This window comes from Colossoma macropomum, unplaced genomic scaffold (assembly GCF_904425465.1).
Source record: "Colossoma macropomum unplaced genomic scaffold, Colossoma_macropomum, whole genome shotgun sequence".
Classification (NCBI taxonomy): domain Eukaryota; kingdom Metazoa; phylum Chordata; class Actinopteri; order Characiformes; family Serrasalmidae; genus Colossoma; species Colossoma macropomum.
The window spans coordinates 18,594,005-18,614,167 of record NW_023494806.1 but is presented as its reverse complement, the minus strand read 5'-3'; the positions used below and the strand labels follow the sequence as shown (position 1 = coordinate 18,614,167).

Below are 20,163 nucleotides of genomic sequence, written 5' to 3'. Positions count from 1 at the left end.
AAGCTCATTTTGAGTTTTACGTCTGCCCGAGTTTGTGTTTCTCACAACTGTTTATCTCCCAGCAAAACTCTTTCCACATCCACTAACGTGCAGTCCGAACTGTGATCGTATGTACGGAGTTACAAAATGAAGCTTTGAAATGCAGGTCACCATTTCAATAGCACTACAACCTTCTGAAAGTCCACAGTGCACAACTTCTTAATTCTGACCGTGTACCCATCTAATTCATTAAGTATTTGTCTCTCTCTGGCAAGCGTCTGCTGTCAAGACTTAGCTTGTGTAGCTGTCCATGGGGAAAATAAAGTGATTTTCATTAGACTTTAACAGGCAGGTTATGGATAGACAGCTGTGCAAATACCTCATACTCAGTCCAGCAGTGCTGGCATTTAAAACACTAAGTATGACTTTTAGTAAAAAAAAATCACTCTGATTATGTCTGCTTGCAAAAATATGTATATATTTATACAATAACATTTTCGTTATTACCCTTTTATGATTTTTGCCACAATTTTTTGCCAAAATATTGCCTTCTCTAGTTCAATCTTTGAACCTTTTTGCGAAAATGTACTCATGGGGACCATATTGTTTTGTTTTGATTTTTCACTCTACATTAGAAATGTCTTGTACAGAAGTATGGTTGTGTTTCATTTATTTATTCCACATGTAGTTTTTGGTTTTATAAAAAAAATAAATGCATATCCTTTGAATAATCTTGAATTTGTTCTTTTACTTACTATGCTGTCAACTTTTAAAGCACAGCATATATAGTAATAGTGCAAAACATCATCAAACTGAAACATGCAACCTATTATGTCAGTCCAAACCTGGTTGCTGCTATGCCATATCTAGTGTACACATTAAACATAATCGTATACAAAAGTTTGGGCACTACTGGTCAAATGACATGCTTTTTTGATTATCTTTGTGAAAATAACATCCTCTACCGGAAACACACTTAAAGCTACACTATATAAAGTGTTGGGGATTTGGAGACCTCTCTGGTGGTAATGTGTAATTGGACGTAATGTGCAGAAGAATAATTTGCAACATCAGTGGTGCTTTGGTCCCCCAAGCAGATTCATGTGATGATTGTAAGCTTGTTGAAACAGTTTAATATTTTAGCATGTTCTTTTTTCCTCCTGATTCAGTAATGCGTTTAATGCACATTTTCTGTTTATTTGCTAAGTTAATATGATGGAAAAAAATAAAACACAATATAAAATGTGCCAGAACTTTTGCACAGGCCACATTTTATAGTTTATTTTTTCCCCAATGTGTAAAAGTCAGCAAATAAACAGTGATTGTGCATTAAAACAGGCAGAAGTGTTTTCCCTTGAGAGGATGTGTTAACTTATTTATCAACAAAACATCATTTGACCAGGGGTTCCCAAACTTTCACATACAATTGTATATAACCGTCATTACCAGTGCCAGGAAGTGATACTAAACAAAACTGACATGGCACTGGACACAGTGTTAGAAAAGCTTCAAGAGAAAGTGCTTTACCTGATCAACAACATGACTGCAAATCTGATATGATGAACTTGGTTTTCATGTTTGTCATGAAATAATAATAATAATAAGTCACTTGTTTTTAACGTCACTTCTTTGGCAGCTCCTAATGATGCGTCTGAAGGTGAGATTGATGCGTGGTGTCTTCACCTTCTTCCGTACTGGGAGGCTATGATACCAGTATGTGTTGGTGGGAGAGTTCATAAGCAGAAGACTTCCGTGATCCAACTCCAGCTTCACAGGCTTGATCTGGCGTTTGTTTGGCCCAACCCGGGCATCTTTGTGTCGGAAGATGAAGTCCCGCACAGCCCCCAGAGAGACAGAAGCGATTGGACAGGTGGGGTCCAACTCCCGCTCATCGTCCCGGTGTTCGCCTATATGATCATGGCCATCTTTATACCTGAACAACAGGGGATGTTTATTAGAGGAGACGCAGACCTCTCCACTGTGTAACAAATACCAGAGATCAGTAGGGACTCATACTGACCAGCCACTTCATTAAGTACACTCATTGTCTGTTTTATCAGCTCCGCTTACCCTGTTCTTCAGTGGTCAGGACCACCACAGAGCAGGTATTAATTGGGCGGTGGATCATTCTCAGCACTGCAGTGACACTGATGTGGTGGTGTGTTAATGTGTGTTATGCTAGTATGAGTGGATCAGACACAGCAGTGCTGCTGGAATTTTTAAACATTGTGTCCACTTAAGGTCCACTCTATTAGACACACCTATGTTTTTGGTCCACTTTGTAGATGTAAAGTCAGACACGATAGCTCATCTGCTGCTGCACAGTTTGTGTTGGTCATCCTCTAGTCCTTCATCAGTGGTCAAAGAACGCTGCCCACAGGACGCTGTTGGCTGGATGTTTTTGATTGGTGGACTGTTCTCAGTCCAGCACTGACAATGAGGTGTTTAAAACTCAAAACTAACTAATTTTTTCCCATTTTTCATCTGAAATGATTCAGTGGCCTGGTTATGCTCATTTATAAAGGTTTTTTTTTTTTTTTAATTAAAAGCTAGATGTCCCCAAACTTTTGACAGGCAGTCTATATCTGCAAACTACTTGACATTAAGCTCAAGACCATAAAATCAGAACTTCACTGGATTATAATTACCTGTTTATTAGGACAAAGTTGAAGGTCTGTCCTGTTGCATTGGTGACAGCATCACGGATATACTCCAGCGTAGGAGTCCATGGTCTGGCCAGAAGATGGACTCCAGAGAAAGAATACATCAGTCCTTCATCTCCATACGTTGCCTGCTGTCTGGGAACACTGTGCAACTTCCCATACACCTGCACCTTAGCTTGGTCACCTTGAAGAAGAGGGTGAAAAACATAACATAGCCAAGAGTACATCTTAACAGTTTGTTACCATCTTAACTAGAAGGGATGTAACACTACAGTTCATGCAATCTACGTCTATCAACAGTTAATAATATTTGAAATTCATTGAAATTGTATCAGCAGTTAATCTGTTAATCATTTACATCCCTGTGCCACTACATTTTCACCCTGGTCCTAGAAATGACTCCACTGACACTGTCCTTGAGCTCACCATAAAGAAATGGCACCATCTCGTGGACTAAGACAGAAATGCATCCATTTTAGTAATCTAGTAGTCTACATCACCCTTATAGCTTCAGTGTGCAAATGGAGAAGAAACTTCAGACGTCTTCATACTATGCTTGGGGTTGGTAAAACATGAACTTTACAAACCTGTGAAGTACTCCACCTCCTCCTCTAGTCGGCTGAAAAGTCTATCCGCTTCTTCTTTGGAAAAAAGCAAGCCATGGTCACAGTCCAGTCCCTCTGCCTCAATCTTTCGCCAAGGAATTGGGTGAGAAAATTCTTCATCTTCATCATCTTCTACAGTTTCACATATTTGATTTGTATGCAGCGTTACTAAGTCCTCTCCTTCAGTTTCCTCTTGTTCCCCACATGTAGCTACTCGCTTCTTCATTCTGGCACCTGTTCAGATAAAGAAACAATACACTTATAAAAGAGGGTTGCACTGCATTTGATCAAATCAAAATCAAACACTTTGAGATACATGTGTGTCACACACATGACATACAGTACTGTATAAAAATCAGGGGCCCTTCTTTTATTTACTTATCAGTCAAAACAATCATTAAATAAATGAAGGATGGTCTTTAACTTTTGCACAGGATCTTACCTACAAATGTAAGTACAGTAACTTAAAACCATCTACAAAATAAACAGGAATTCCACTGATTTTATATGATTTGATGTGAAACCTAGTGCCTTCTCTAAAATGTAAGTAAGTTTCTCTAAAATGGAGCGTTTCACATCAAACCACTCTGAATGGCTTTGTTTACATCTCAGCCATTTAATTATAAAGATAAAAAATCAGTGAAATTCTCCTTTAATAAAGTAATGTTATTTTAGTGAAATAATGACTTACATGTATGTATAGTAGCTACTAATAATGTTTTCAGATTTGTGCTCAGGCAAATCTGAGGGCATCTGATTTGGTGCTAAAAGTTACATTAACCTCAGCCCATCACCCAATGAGAGAACAAACATACTTATACTATATATAACTCATTGAATTCTTTTTTTTTTAATAAAAATTTCAAAACCTAAAACCTACCAACCCCCTTTAATCGTAGTCTTTTATAAAAGTACTATACTTTACCCAATTCTACACAAGTACTATAGCTTCCTATAAGACAGCATTACAGGAATGTTATGGGACGGAAACAGAATTCATTTGGAAGTATTCAAATAGTTTCTTACAGTAATACTACAGAGCTTTACTGTAAGCAAGATAACATATGGATCAATGTTAGGTAGGTAAGTATATGAGTATATGTCACTCTCTGTCTTTCAGTAAAAAGAGATGTTTGAGGTATATCTGAGTGGCTACAATACTATGGGAGGCAAATCCAGCCAAAAAAGAAATTAAAATTAAAACCATAAAATGAAAATGCAAACTTCTTTTTGCCATTTCTTTTTCCAAACATCTGCGCAAATATCCTGCCAAAATTTTAAATGAAATGAAATGTCTACATTTGCAATTTCATTTTTCTGTGAGCACAGGCCATTTGTGACAAAAATAAAAATAAATGCAAAACAGTTATTTGTCATTTCATTTTAGTCGTTATTCTGGTTTTTCACGGCCAAATCTAAAACGAAAAAGCTAATAGAGAAAAAAAATCCAAGCTTCACTTTGGCTTTGGCTTTTCTTCATGAAACGCAGAATATGTGTCAAAACTAAATTCAAAATGCAATGTTCACGTTCTCATTTCTTTTTCACAGCAATCGGCTGCATATCTGACAAAATGAAAATGAAAATGCAAAACTGATAAATCAACAGCAAAGTCACAGTTTGTGATTCAGTTTTCGGCGTGGACGCAAATGTAAACGAACATCAGCGCCACCTGCTGGACATTTACATTACATTTTCCACTTTTCGATTTCGTTTTCAAACTGACCAACATGCAAATATATGTTAATTAGCACTAGGCGGGGCTACGGGGTACATTTTAGGACATCCTCAGACCTCCGAGTCAGAACGGCATCATTCCTCAAGCTAAACGATTTCGAGTCTCGAGAAAAACCATCGTCATGACTCAAATCTGGTGAAACTGAACGTCAGAACGAACACTGTCAGACCAAACGGCCTCAGAGGAAAGGTATCAGACCAAACGCAAGCCTGGTCGAGCATATACTGGTTCGTATAACTTAGAAAACTATTATGTATCTCGATATAAATGCCAGAATAACATTTCCAGTTTTTTCTGACGGTGTTTGTTCTGACGTTCAGTTTCACCAGATTTGAGTCATGACGGTGTTTTTTCTCGAGACTCGAAATCGTTTAGCTTGAGGAATGATGCCGTTCTGACTCGGAGGTCTGAGGATGTCCTAAAATGTACCCCGTAGCCCCGCCTAGTGCTAATTAACATATATTTGCATGTTGGTCAGTTTGAAAATGAAATCGAAAAGTGGAAAATGTAAAGTAAATGTCCAGCAGGTGGCACTGATGTTCGTTTGCATTTGCCTTTTCATTCTGACACTTAAAGCGCGTCCACGCCGAAAACCGAATCACAAACTGTGACTTTGCTGTTGATTTATCAGTTTTGCATTTTCATTTTGTCAGATATGCAGCCGATTGCTGTGAAAAAGAAATGAGAACGTGAACATTGCATTTTGATTTCAGTTTTGACACATATTCTGCATTTCATGAAGAAAAGCCAAAGCCAAAGTGAAGCTTGGATTTTCTTTTCTTTATTAGCTTTTCCATTTTTGATTTGGCCATGAAAAACCAGAATAACGGCTAAAATGAAATGACAAATAGCTGTTTTGCATTTATTTTTATTTTTGTCACAAATGGCCCGTGCTCATGTGAAAAATGAAATTGCAAATGTAGACATTTGCGCAGATGTTTGGAAAAAGAAATGGCAAAAAGAGGTTTGCATTTTCGTTTTATGGTTTTAATTTTAATTTCTTTTTTGGCTGGATTTGCCTCCCATACAATACAGCCTTTCCCTCAAACTGCATCTGAGCTGATCTGACACTGTAGGGACGTTCCTCAAACCTCGCGTTTCCATTGGCTTACAATATTTGGCGGGAGCCAAGAAAGCAAAGTCCAGGAGAATCAGACGTCGCCAGCTACCTCTACATACAGTCGTTTATCTTGGCACTTTTAGAGTCTTTTTATTTACCAGAATGATTGGACAGAAAAGCATTACGTCTTTTTTCTCCCCAACGAACAAAAAAAGAGACCTCGGCGAGCAAACTGGAAGCGAGGACGCTTATAATGTGAGTAAAGACCGAGTCTGAACTGAGTCACTTAAACCGCCGGCTCAGATACTGCTCCCTTAGCTTTATAGCTAGTAACACATAAATGTACTTTGGAAACATAACGAACTGCCTCACTGCCGTGGGTTTTCGGGGACTCTGTGGCTTTCCAACGTTTATTCAGAACCGTTACTGTTGTTTTTATTTGTCCTGTATGTGAACCTGTTTGCAGCATCGTTTCAATGACTGACACGCGCTGCAATTCTCCCGCGAAATCCAGATGACCCGGAAGTAGAGATCATGCGTCACACGCAAGCCACTTCTTTGCAAAACACGCTGAGATCTTTTTAATAAGTAAACATATTATTAATAGATACAGTTGAAATGTGTTGCTTTGGCTGCTGAAAGTTATCAATAAAAAACTCACTTACGTGTAGCTGTTTTCTGTTTTAACTACATGTGAAACTCCTGACGAGGCTGATTCGCCAGCTTCCTCGAATTGTCCTGTTCCACCCTTAGGTTAAATTGCGCAGCAGTTGTTGCTGCTGTCGTTATTATTATTATTATAACGCCCAGGCGCTAGAATGCATTCAAACCGCCGGCGCGAAGTTACTGCTCCCTTAGCTTTATAGCTAGTAACACATAAACCACTTAAAGTAGAAAAGCAAAGTTGGAACAAGAAGCTGGCGAATAGAAAGCCGACTTCGGCCTCGTGAACTCCCCGCCACTTTCGTGTTTATCCGTTTCGAAAGTTTTAGATCTGCTTTTCATCAGCTCGGTGCAGTAATGACCGGTCAGTCCGCAGTGTGGAGAAGGCGGTCAGTAATGGCTGTGATGGTGGTTTCAAATGTTCGCCCGTTAATCTTGTTGTCGAGCGGTTTCCTCCTCAAACGGCCGTGGAGCTCCACTAAGTACACTGAGATTTCGTCGCAGGCGAAGAAGAGGCTGAAGTCGGAGAGCGGCGATTCTCCAGCAGCAGACTCGCCCAGGCTGAACCTGAGCCCCGAGCAGCTCGACAGGATCGCCCAGAACAAGAAGGCGGCGCTGGAGAGACTGTCTGCACGCTCCACTCCGGACGGCATCGGGGAGAGCTGGAGGAGAGCGCTGAGCGCCGAGTTTGGAAAACCCTACTTCAAACAGGTAAGAGCTCTTGGCACGGTAGCGGTGTGGCGCATGCTCTAGACGCAGTGCTTCAGAAATATTCAGGTAAAGAACGTTTCCACTGTTTTTAATCCTGCATAATAATCGTTGAGATGTAAACAAAGTCATTCAGATTGTTTTCATGTAAAATGGTGTAACTTATTGTACATGCTTAAAAAGAGTAAAGGCAATGGTTCTACATAGGACTAGGAGTTCTCTATAGAACCATTTACATGCTAAATGGTTCTTTGTATAGTGAAATGGTTGCTCAGACTGATGGAGTATGCGTTGCACATGGTTCTGTATAGAACCTTATTGATAATGGTTCTGTATAGCACCAAAAAGCATCATAATAATAGCAGAACCATTTTTGGTGCTATGTAGAACCAACATATCACAATGTCTACTATGTAATGTTGATAATAGTAAAGTAGGAGTAACTCTGAAAAAATGTTTCCTTTGAGTACTACTTTGCCTCACAACACTCTGCATGTACCCCTCCGCCATTAATGTTTTTTAATTTCGTACAACAACTGTCTTTGAGTTAGCTTTATTAAATGCTTCTAGCTTCTAGCATCACAATGGTGAAAAGTTGACTGTAGTTTCTTTGCAGTGGCACATCTTACATCAGACCACTTTGACTTTCTGAATGACTTATTTGATTTATGAATGATTTATTTATTTTTTTACATGAATTTAACTGAATAACAAACGTAACATGTTAAGTTTCAGATGTATCCATTGTTTAAACTCATTTTTCACTATAATGGAGTCCCTGTAGACTGCCCTCAATGGAACCTCCTTTCGGATCTGTTTTCCTTGAGTTTGCTCAATCTGATGATAATGTGCATCCACCTGATAGACAGCTCTGTCTCTGTATAGCGCAGCTGTCAGCTACAGGTTGGGCAAAATCAAGGAGCACAGATAGAAAAGGAAGTTTCATTGAACTGTTAGGACACAGCACTTGTCCCCTTAGCTATAGTCCTGTCAGAAAGAGCTGCCTGAGTTTGTTTTACCTGAGGATGCATGTAGTGACCCCGAAGTTGAGAACGGCTGACTAGACAGATCATCAGCAGTGTGTAGACATTGCAGATGTTTCCTCTCTTGGAAGATCATCTAATATGTAGTCAGATCAGCTAAAGTTTTTTTGGGGGGAAAAAAGTAGATTAGCTTTTTTCCTGTGACACCTTTGATTTGTGTGCAACATTAAAATATCTGACACAAACACCTGACCAAAACTTGTCAGTTTGACCTTAGAAACATTGATCCTCTACCCTTCTGGATTTGGATCACTGAATACTGTGTTTTTTAAAAAAGACTGAAATGTCAGTATTTTTACATTACTGAAGCATAAAGACACTCAGGAATACAGTTTTTCTTCAAAGCAACAATCAATAAGTAAAAGAAAACAAAGTTAAGTGTTACATACAAGAAAGCCTGTGACCTGAATGATTGATGTGTCATTCACAGGAATTCAATAGATTTGATGAGTGTTTAAATGATGAAGAGGGGGGCTGCCAGCAGAGAACTCTGAGAGAAATTCTCACCCCTCTACCAATCACAGCACACCAACAGTTGACAGTTATCGTTTGGCCAACCCAGCGATATAGTATTTAATATTAACAGGCCAATCAGAACTAAGATAATGTTACTGAAATGTGAAAAGAGAGGCACGTTTAGCAATGGATTTGGTTTCATTTTTGCATATTAGAATTTCTTTGTTCAAAAACTTTCGAATGAATAGACAACAAAAAAAGGTTAATATATGAAAATGTCCATTGTTTGCAATCAGGACAATCTGCTACGACTTTCTTTTTGTCTGAAATTCATTTTAGTTGATTTCTCTGGACTCTTGTAACTGCTGTGAGAGCTAAACGACTGTCTAAAAATAACATCACAAATAGCGATCATCTCAGTCCATGCACTGTGATTTTGGAGCTTGTAGAACGCATATGATGGGCAAAAATTTTAGAATTGCCTCTATTTATAATAGATAAGGGTCTCAAAAGGAGATAGCTGCCAATGTTTCTGGGCTCAAGCTCATTTGAAATGGACTGATGCGTGGTGGAAATGTGTAGTCAAGCTTTCAGATTGTTGATGGAAATGGTGGATGTTGTGTTCACTGAGCCAAACAAGAAAAGGACCATCCAGATTGTTACCAGCATAAAGTTCAAAAGCCAATGTCTGTCATAGTATAGGGGGGTATTAGTGGATAACTTGCACATCTATGAGGGCACCATTAACGGTGAACACATCTTGGAGTAACATATTCTGCCTTCTAGATGATGGGACATTCAAGGATATTCATGGCTATTTCAACATAAAGATGTCAAGAAACATTGTGCACATTTACACATTTACAACAGCATGGCTGCGTAAACAAAGTGCGGGTGCTAGACTGGCCTGCGTGTCTCCTATTGAAAACGGGTGCTGCATTATGAAGCTAAAAATATGACAACAAAGGCCATTGTATGGTTGCATGATTGCACGGCTAAAGACTTGTATAACAAAAGAATAGCAAACAAATTATGCTTTCAGTTTGAATCAGCCTCAACTGATTATTAACTGTTGTTTTAAAACAAAAAAAGGTAATGTAACACAGTAATAAACTTGCTTCTTTCCCGAATTTTTGGAACGTGTTCCAGACATCATTTTTGGATTTTGGGCAAAAAAAAAAAAAAACAAGCTCATAAGGTAAAACATGATATAATGTGTTTATGTGCTGTTTTTCATTTAATACATGTCAAACAGAATTAACTAATGACTGCCTTCTGTCTTTATTGGCATTTCACATACTGTCCCAGCTTTTTTGGAGTTGGTGTTGTAGAAAACAGTAGAATTGTTTGACATTTGTAATTGTGTTTGCGTAGTTATTAAACTATTGTAGTTGTTGCAATAAATAGTTCTACAGCAGTTACACCTGTATTTTAGGTTCTAAGCGCACCACATTTTTTACATTAAAATGAGAAAAATGTTCTCTTTGGAGTGATGTGGCTAGACCCTGCTACAGGAGATTTTCAGTTCTCATGAATTTTCATGTCTTTTAGCTGGCACTGCTATGCTGTAAAAAAATAAATACATAAATAATAGGAGCTGTTACTCTGCTTGTTCTGTGTTTGGTTCTTCTGTGTGTTTTCCTCATGAAGGAATATGTGTTTCTTCAACAGTTAATGAACTTTGTTGCTGAAGAGAGGCAGAAACACACAGTCTATCCACCCCCTCACCAAGTTTTCACCTGGACACAGATGTGTAAGATTGAAGATGTGAGTTTTACTACACTATGTTGTCTTTGTGAATGGATTAGAGAACGCATTGAAATAATTATGTCACAAGAAGGAAATGTTTCTTCTGTCTTTGTTTTGTATTATTGTTAAACTTTGTGTCAGTCAGTGGACTCAGATCCTGGAGTTACAGTCACCTGCTAATGATAATTGTGTTGGTTTTGGCAGGTGAAGGTTGTTGTTCTCGGCCAAGATCCTTATCATGGACCAAACCAGGCTCATGGGCTGTGCTTCAGTGTGCAGAGGCCTGTTCCACCTCCTCCAAGGTAACACTGATTTCAAAACTGAGGGCAGAATTCAGTTTAGAGCAGGGGTCTTAAAATACATTTTCAGTGGGCAAAACTCACCCTTATCCTCATCTGGGCTTTTTATTATTAACTGATGTAGTTTTACTAAATTATATGTCTGTTAGATAAAAATCACATTTGTTGTCTGCCGAAGGTATTTATTCCCTGTATTGACGCGCCTAAATGAAATTTTTTGGCCGAAACCGAAATTCAGGATATGCTAAAAAATAAAAAAGCTGAAAATAAATAAAAACAGTTTATTTAAAGCAAGCTTACTATAATTGCTACACTATGTACGCTACAGTACGAGCTACAAATTCCAACATCCTTGACACCAGAGGACAGTTATCTATCCATTTTAGGCTATAATTTGCACTTAGCACTGTTGTTTGTGATTTTTATTTTTATTTGTCTCATCACAAACTGAGGCTACAGATGTCACTCAGCTAGCGTAGAGCGTTGCTTTCTGCTTCTTTTGTTTTGCTGTATTCTGCATATCGAGTGAGATGTGTTTTCAAGTGGAATCAAACCGGTAATAGAGTTGTTCTTGTGTGTTGTATCTCTTTTTGATGAACACTGATTAATCTTTTTTCTAGTGTTTATTGTAGAAACTGTTTAATAGTGACACACAGCCAGCAATTTCAGTTTTGCTTTGCTGCCGCTCAAATTGTTTGAACGTGTCTGTGAAGACCAGCACAGGAGAGAGAATGAAGCTGAAGTTAGCTTTGTAAATGCCAGCTTCTTATTTGAATTTTTTATTGGGGCATAACCTGCCACACCATTTAAATTGGAACGGACAATTTGAATAACTACACCAATTAAGTACATGTAGGTCATTACGGTCTACTACTGTAGTATGTTATTATAGTTATATATAGGCAGGCTGAATTGGTGACTTTCTGGTAGCTAATGTTAAAGCCTTAGCCTCAAGCTGCTCAAGGACACTGTACATAAAGGGACGTTACCTTTTCCTGGCAAAGTATTAGTTCTGTAATTTGTTTGGATTTTAAATAATGTCTGATGAGCATATGTTGCGGACAGTTACAGTGACTGGAGTCCTCTGTCTATATACCTCTGATTTTTCTGACCTCGGATTTTGTTGGTTTTGGTTTAGAGGTCACATGGTTGGTAGTAAACACAGGTCTACATGACTTTTAGAGTTGACATAGTTACAGTCAAGTAAACACGTTTACACGTTTTTTTTGCTACTTCAAGTCATTCTGAACATAAAAACAATGTCTACTTTTATCTATTACAGCTTTTTCCACAATAGTACAAATATTTTGAATCATTCTATAATAAAACCTTCATAGTACAACCACAACCTACGTAGTATTAGCCCTTTAAGGCCAACACAGAATGCAGCTAATTCTGCTGTTTAATCTGCTTGTCTCCAAATAAGAATGTAACCATAATGGTTGGCTATACTTCCGGATGAATAACTTTTGTCCAGTCAGCATGAACGCAGCTCAGTTTAGCATAATTTACAGTAAATACGAATAGACAAAACTTTGGCATTAATAGTAAAATTATATTTGAGGAAGTATGTAATGAAGTATGTAATGAATTTTACTTTACTTATTCAAGTATGTAATGAATTTTACTTACCCTTTTCCAGCTTTGAAAAGCATATAGAGCAACACAACATAGCTAACTAACATACTTAGATGCTTTTGTGTGACATAACGTAACCATAAAATTGTAAAAATTATTAACCTGCAAAGATCAGTTTAGAAAAACTTTCTGTTGTTCTGAGTTCTTGATTAACTTTATCTCAGGATTAGTACAAAATTCTGTTGTATCAGTGCAGCTCTTGCACATCGGTCACTTTTAATTGTGATTGTATACTGTGATGAAACAAATCAATAATAATTACTTATCGATTAGATTTTTGCTCAGAAAAAGTGAACTGCATGCTTGCTCTAAAAATATTGAAGTGTGCCAACAATAAAGGACGCCTCATGCATCTTTTATACACTGATGGAAAACAAACACAAAGCTCCAGTTCCACATGCTAATTTATTTTTCATTAGACAACATGGACATGTAAGTCTTAAATCCTGTGGCAGCAGATTTTGAGTTTAAGGGCACTTTAAGTCTCTCACCCTGCATTCACACCGGCAACAACCCGACGTTGCAAAGTGGCTGAAGGGCGTTAATTTTCAATGAGAGCTGCCGTAAACGATGCCGGAGCCACTGTAAAACAGTATGCCCATTATTTGGTTCCTAGATATTTGTTCCTACTATAGATGGAGGAACGCTCATGGTGCTTTTGTGGCATATAGATGGCAGTGAGTGCAAAGATCAGACAGGTTTTCTTCAGACTGCACGGACTGTGAAGTACTATGCTGGGATGCTTTACAGACAAGCAATATCCCCCAGACTTTTTATTTTTAGCAGGAACACATCTGATCTGTGATGAGAACCATGTGTGAAGGTATCGGATTTGTGATTTTGTTAAAGCTCTGTAGACACTAGCAAGTAAAATGTGGTGTACTGCCATGGCATTTGCTTGCCATCAGTGAAATCATAGCAGCCAGTGGTTGGTTCAGAAATGCCCATAGTCGATGAGCAACCATTGATTTAAGCAGCAAAAATCACTGCTGGTGTGAACACAGAGTCAAGGTTTACCAGCGAGACATTCTGTTTAAAAGGGTTAATCAGTATGATCCGGTTTGAACTGCTGGTGTGTAAAAGATGGCTGAGAGTGGAAATCTTCAAAGGCAAGAGGACAAAATGTTCTTCAGCATGAAAAATCAGATTTGTTTATGAACTTCCTGTTTGTGAACCTCCAAGTATTATCAAAAAGTATTAAAGAGTTAAATAAATTAAATCTTGGTATATTTGTAAATCCTGGTAGACCATCAAAACCACCCCCTTTACATTAATTTACATAAACATAACAAAAGTTTTCACCTTCTTCTGTAATGTTGCTACATGTTTCTCTTGGGACAGTCACAATATTCGGTTTGACTTGAAAATGTGAAATGTGAAAACAATACAAAAACACTATATTCAAGTTACTCCAAAATGTGTATTTACCTTTCAGTGTTAATAGTGCTTTCAAATTTGCAAGTTGCCCATTAGTGCCCATCTTCACCATACCAAGACAGATCCTGACTTTTGAAATTTACATTGGTAACAACCGAAAAGTTGTCGTTGTTGTCGTTGTCATCGTCATTGTTGTCATTGTCGTTGTCATCATCTTTTTGTGGATACAGCAAAGAACAGTGTTTGTTGACAATGGTTTGTCAAAGCATTCCCAAGCCTATGTGATCACCATCACAGAAGCATGCTGGTTTTTAATGCAGTGCCATCTGAGGGATTGAAGGTCAAGGGCATTCAGTTGTGGTTTTTGGCCTTGCTTTTACTCACAGAGCTTTTCCTATATTCCATGAATCTCTTAATATTATGCACTATGAAATAACTAAAATCTTTGCAAATGCTTGCTGAGAAATGTTGTTGTTAAACAGATTTTTTTGCTAATGCATTTTCTGGCAGTAGCCACGTTTACATGCAGCCTAATAATTCGTTAATAATCCGACTACTGGCTCAATTGGAATAGAATACGTCCATGTATACATCTCACTCGGAATAAACTAGTCAGATTGAGGCCATTCGGAATACAATTTCTACGCGATTGAAAGAGGTGGGTAATCCTGTAAATAATCAGTTAAATAGAAGAATAATAACCATGTAAACGTCTGTATCTGATTACATTCCCAATCAGAACATGAAAGTACGTTCTGCGCATGTGCGTTCACGTCATGGCGAAAGTTTATAGCGTTCAACAGGCAGGAGCAGAAACTGGTCTGCAGAAGAGACGAAGTTTATGCTTTGAACTTTAAAGCTGGTGTCCAGTTTACGTGTCTCAGAACATGTCTTCCTCTCTTCCTCTCTTACTTTTCTTTAATAAGTACATGTAAAGTGATGTGAACATTTTCCTGAGACTGCCATCATTTTAAAGCAATTAAAAACCCAAGCACTGCTTAGTCTGACAGGACTCACGTGATGCTTGTTGTCATGGTAATGTCTACACTAAGCAGTACTCTACATATGCGCATGATTTTGGATCAGATTACTTGTAGTGTGCATGTAAACGGACATTTTCATCAGGTTATTGAATGAGCATATAAACACCTCCGTCTAAATCTATAATCGGAATGTATTCAATCGGATCGGCAAAAATCTTTGCATGTAAACATAGCCAGTGAGGGGTGAGCCTCAACTTATCCTTACTCATAAAGGACTCGGCCTTTTCTGGATGCTCCTTTTTATGCATAAGTATGATTACATCACCATTTTTAAAATGTCTTTTGAACAATGTTTCTAGTCTTAAATTGCTCCTCTCGCAACTTTTTTGGAACATGTTGGAATCAATTTCAGAACGAATATATATATTTACAAAAAAACAATGAAGTTGACAAGATAATACATTAAATATCTTGTCCCTGTTTGCAGTTTACATACTGTCCATTTTGGAATTGGGTTTGTAGCAGGATTATCATACTGGTTGTCTCAAAAAGGTTGTCTTAAAAAGTAAGGAAAAACCCATATAAAATGAAAATGGTTTGGCAGACGGTGATCCAATTTTAGAAATTAGGAAATGTTCCATGTTGGTGACATGGCCTAACAGGTTTCCCCCTTCCCTCACAGATTGTGTATAAAATTGGATCACCATCTGCCAGACCTTTTTTATTTTTATTTCCTAACTTTTGAGACACCCTGTAGTTTTTACATTTTAAGTTTGGTTTTTGATTTCAGTTTTGTTTGAGTTAGTCATGGGTGCATTAATAATTGTACTTTTGCTTTTATTTTCTGAACAGTAAAAGTTTTAGTTTAGTTTTAATTTAATGTTAGTTTCTATAATTATGATGAGTGTTGTGATTTTTTTTTTTTTCTTAGTAATATTACTTTATTTTAGTTCATTTTGCAGTGTACGTTACAGTTTTGGTTTAGTTTTCTTGTTTTAGAAAACTCATTTTTATTACAGTTAACGAGCACATTTTTGTTCACTGCTAACTTTCAGTTTAGTAAAAGTTTTATTTAGCTATAATAACCTTGGCCTTGTGTAAAATCATGTTAAATATGTTTTCTGCTTGTGTCTGACAAGGAAATATAAATTAAGCCATTTTAACTTAAAAATAACTAAATGAATGGGTGGACTATTGAGCAGTATTTTTTTTTTTAATAATTCACAAAAATTAATAATTTGGTCATATATTCTGGAGAAGGACGGAGTGGCTTGAAGCAGGCCTCAAGTAAAGCGGTCACTGTATTTGTAGTATGATGTTTATGTTTATGAGACACAAAGATGTATGTATAATGTGTTTCTTTTGTTTTTAGCTTGGTGAACATGTATAAAGAACTGGAGGCAGACATTGAGGGCTTTCAGCATCCTGGTCATGGTGATCTGACTGGATGGGCAAAGCAAGGTGTTCACTTTTTCTAATTTACTGTTTATGGCAATTTGAAATAAATATATAACCAAATGTATAATGCTAATGCTCTCAGTGACGTTGCATTAAAAGACAAACTTTCTGACTTTGTAGGTGTTCTGTTGCTGAACGCTGTTTTAACTGTCCGGGCACATCAAGCCAACTCTCACAAAGACAAAGGATGGGAGATGTTGACAGATGCTGTGGTGCACTGGCTCAGCACTAACCTGAAGGGCCTTGTCTTCATGCTATGGGGTGCCTATGCTCAGAAGAAGGGGGCTACGATTGATAGAGTATGTCTGAGAGATTTTTTTTATTATTACTGATCAGATAATGTCAACATTTGATAATATGCCAAGACTCATTTTAATTTAATCATTTAATGGGTACATTTTGCATTAGGAGTGGAACAAAAAAAAGAGTACAGCTCTATTCACTGTTCAAACATTTGGAATCACTCTTCAAAAGTTCAGAAATATAAAACCAGTTGTGTTACAGATCACAAATTGATACTAATATGATTCACAGGTTTATATTAATTTGTAGGAAGGAACCAGAAATATTGAGCTAGATGTGTCTAGAAAGATTAATGGAGCTGTTAATGATTCCATCAGAACTCAGGACTGATGTTATATTGAAATGACTATCCATGTGCTTCATATTTGACCTGATCTCCAGTATCGTGTGTATGTTGGTAATCTACCAGTTATTTTGATGATTAATCAAATGATCAGAGTTTTTTTTTTGTTAAAAGCACACCGTGCAGGGGAAAAATTATATTTACCAATAATGACCAATAAGCTATCATGGCTCCTCCTACTCATGCATCTCCTGCACTTATCAGCATTACTTCTTACCCTTCTCTAATACTTGAGTATTTTGAGTAGTTTGAGTAGCAGATGGACATTAATAAAGAGATTAATGTCTCTGTTCTCTCTGTTCATGTTCATGAGTATCGAGAGGAGACCAAGAACCTCTTCACTACAGAATTATGTCCATAATTACTTGTCGCCAAAATTGTCTGTTTCATTTAGATATATGTCACGTTAAGGAAGAGAAATATGTTCTGATTTCCAATTAATGTCGACTTTAAAAAGATTCCATTAAATAAAAACACATAAAATCACAAAGTGGCAACAAATGCATTTACATGGGTGTGTCCATCATGCTCTGTTTTTTACTGTAAAAAAGACCAGTAGAAGAATTTAACATGCACATAATCATCACACAAACTGCCAACTAATCGCTTGTTCATCAAGAAGGTAAATTTTAACAGCCCTGATTTATAATTACCCTAATTCTATTGGTGTAATTCCAACATGTATGTTGCATGTGAGCATGAAAGTTATTGTTAGAACTTTAGTAAAGATATGAGGTCAATTGCTGTACCGTGATTGGTAATGCTGGTTTTTGTGGTCTTGCAGAAACGGCACCACGTACTGCAGACTGTCCACCCCTCCCCGCTGTCTGCGCACCGTGGCTTTTTTGGATGTAAGCATTTCTCAAAAACCAATGACCTACTGAAGAAAGCGGGAAAGAAGCCCATTGACTGGAAAGCACTTTGAGACAAATGAACAACATGGGCAGCTAAGCTGGTTTGTATAATAGCCCTGACTTCATAATAAGCTAGTGTCTTTTTTGATTACCTGTATGGTCATCTTCAGTAGTGTTACACTATTTTCACTGTGGACAAACACTGGATATTTTCCTCCAGGCCATCTTTAGTTGAGCTTTTACCTTTTCTTTTCTCACAGAATAGGAATGAGTAAAAATTCTCTTTCTGTGTTGTGTCTGCTGTTTTGTTTTGCATACCTTGTTCATGTTGCCTGTTTGATCTACAAGGTATTGTGTTCTTTTACCAAAGAAATGTCCTGATCTTTGTTTGCTGTTTGTCTTTTGAAACTCTGTCTCCTCTCATGTGAACCACTGCTGGGAGGGATAAGAGTTTGATTGGCTCTGCTAAGTAAATTTCATATGTTTGCACTTTTTTACTACGTTGTCCATGTTAAAAAGGACATTTCTATTAATAAACATGCTGTAACCCATTGTGTGGCTGTGCTAAAAATGCATTTTAACAGTGCTTCTCTTTGTACTGGGGACGGTACCATATATATATATATATATATATATATATATATATATATATATATATATATATATATATATATATATGATTTACCAGTATGTTACAAATAAGCCAGTTAACAATGTACAAACAGTGTAAAACACGCTGATGTGAGCTGCTTACCTAAATGGCTGAGTCATGCTTCTTTCAGTAATCACTTATCTCCTGCTGTTTAGTCAGTTACATTCTAAGTTAATATTAGTCCAGGTTGTTTTTGAGGGAGTGAACGGTAGAGAGACATATGGAAGGAGCCTCCAGTCTCTTGGGGTGATGACAGCCTTTAAGCTTGGTTTAGCCTTTAGTAAAGCAGTCTGATAGCTGGGTTAGTGTATCCACTAGACCTGCCTGCAGTGCGTTGGTTAGCTACATCACTCAGTGGCATATTCTCACTGCCTGTTGCTTCAGTCTGTCTGATAAATCTGTTGAAAGCTGCTGCTGCAGACAGTGTGGATTATTGTAATATTTACTAACCTCTAGATGCTCGAAAATGTAAGAGTACAAGATGCACATATGAGACAATTGAGATATTCAGATGTGAAAATTCAGCGCAGTAGCAGTATGTACATTTTTATAGATAACAGTATGTCATGCAGTGCCAGAAATGACATAATCAAGTCTATTTGAGATTACTGAACAACTATGGGTGAATTGAGGCAAGTGTGTGATGATTTAGGGGTGCAGTTAGCATGATGCTAATTAGTGATTATAATCTTCTAATACTTGTTAGCCACATTAACCTGGTAGCTCCAGTGCAAAACTAAAGAAGCAGACAAATGTCTTGGCTGATAATCTAGTTTACACAAATTTGCCTTTAGAGATTAAAGATTAGAGATAAATTAGATTAAAGGCTATAAAAGGTCTTGCTTTGTCTAACTAAAGGTTTACAATAACTTCATTTTGTTTCAAGTATATAGTGCTGCCATTTTCTTGCTTGGAATAATACATAAACTGCAGCCAGAAAAAGATGGCACTAGGATTTAAAATCATAAATCATGTTTATCATTAATCATTTTGATTATAATTTTCTGTTTGAGTCATGTGCCCTTGCCGTATCACTTATTGCAGACAATATTGCCCTCATGTTTTCCAAGAGATTCTAGACTGGACTTGCCTTTGGAGTTGCTGCTGTTTTTACATGAATAAGCAGAGCAAGGCACCATTCCAGCCAATCTCTTAACCCTTCAATCCTAAAAATATAATTATAAAAGTGCTGTGAAAAATTTGCCCCTCCTGATTTCCTCTATTTTTGCACATTATTTTGTCACACTAAATGGTTTCATATCCTCATACAAAATGTAATAAGACAAGAGCATCATGAGGAAACACAAAACACTGTTTTTTAAATGACCATTTATTGAAGGAAAAAAGTTTTGCAACGTCTGTATCACCTATGTAAAAAAGTAATAACTGGTTGTGCCACATTCAGCAACAACAACTAACACCAAATGCTTCCAGTAACTGGAGAGCAGTTGTTTACATCGCTGTGAGGAAATTTTAGTCTACTCTTCTTTGCCATATTGGAGGGTTTTTCAGTGTGAACTGCCTGTTCAAGGTCCTGCCACAACATCCCAAAGGGGGTTCAAGTCAGGACTAGGCCATTCCAAAACCTTAATTT

At 37.4% G+C, this 20,163-nt stretch overlaps 2 protein-coding genes across 4 annotated transcripts; one reads left to right on the top strand and one right to left on the bottom strand.

Annotated features, from left to right (window-relative positions):
* Nucleotides 1-14: 14 nt before the first annotated feature.
* On the bottom strand, nt 15-7,204 carry alkbh2 (alkB homolog 2, alpha-ketoglutarate dependent dioxygenase). Its single transcript, XM_036597966.1, has 4 exons — nt 6,709-7,204; nt 3,230-3,481; nt 2,628-2,826; nt 15-1,912 (listed from the first exon to the last, which is right to left on the bottom strand). Exons 2-4 carry the CDS (start codon nt 3,471-3,473, stop codon nt 1,585-1,587), a joined length of 771 nt encoding a protein of 256 aa, XP_036453859.1. The 5' UTR covers nt 3,474-3,481; nt 6,709-7,204; the 3' UTR covers nt 15-1,584.
* On the top strand, nt 6,201-18,489 carry unga (uracil DNA glycosylase a). Of its 3 annotated transcripts, none has more exons than XM_036597952.1 (7): nt 6,201-6,298; nt 7,211-7,417; nt 10,585-10,680; nt 10,867-10,964; nt 16,332-16,420; nt 16,538-16,716; nt 17,848-18,488. In XM_036597952.1, exons 1-7 carry the CDS (start codon nt 6,206-6,208, stop codon nt 17,986-17,988), a joined length of 903 nt encoding a protein of 300 aa, XP_036453845.1. In that variant the 5' UTR covers nt 6,201-6,205; the 3' UTR covers nt 17,989-18,488. The 3 variants fall into 3 exon arrangements, with proteins under 3 accessions (XP_036453845.1, XP_036453846.1, XP_036453844.1); XM_036597953.1 differs by having other exon boundaries at nt 6,203-6,270; nt 7,180-7,417; nt 17,848-18,489; XM_036597951.1 differs by lacking the exon at nt 6,201-6,298 and having other exon boundaries at nt 7,035-7,417; nt 17,848-18,487.
* The last annotated feature ends 1,674 nt before the right edge of the window (nt 18,490-20,163 follow it).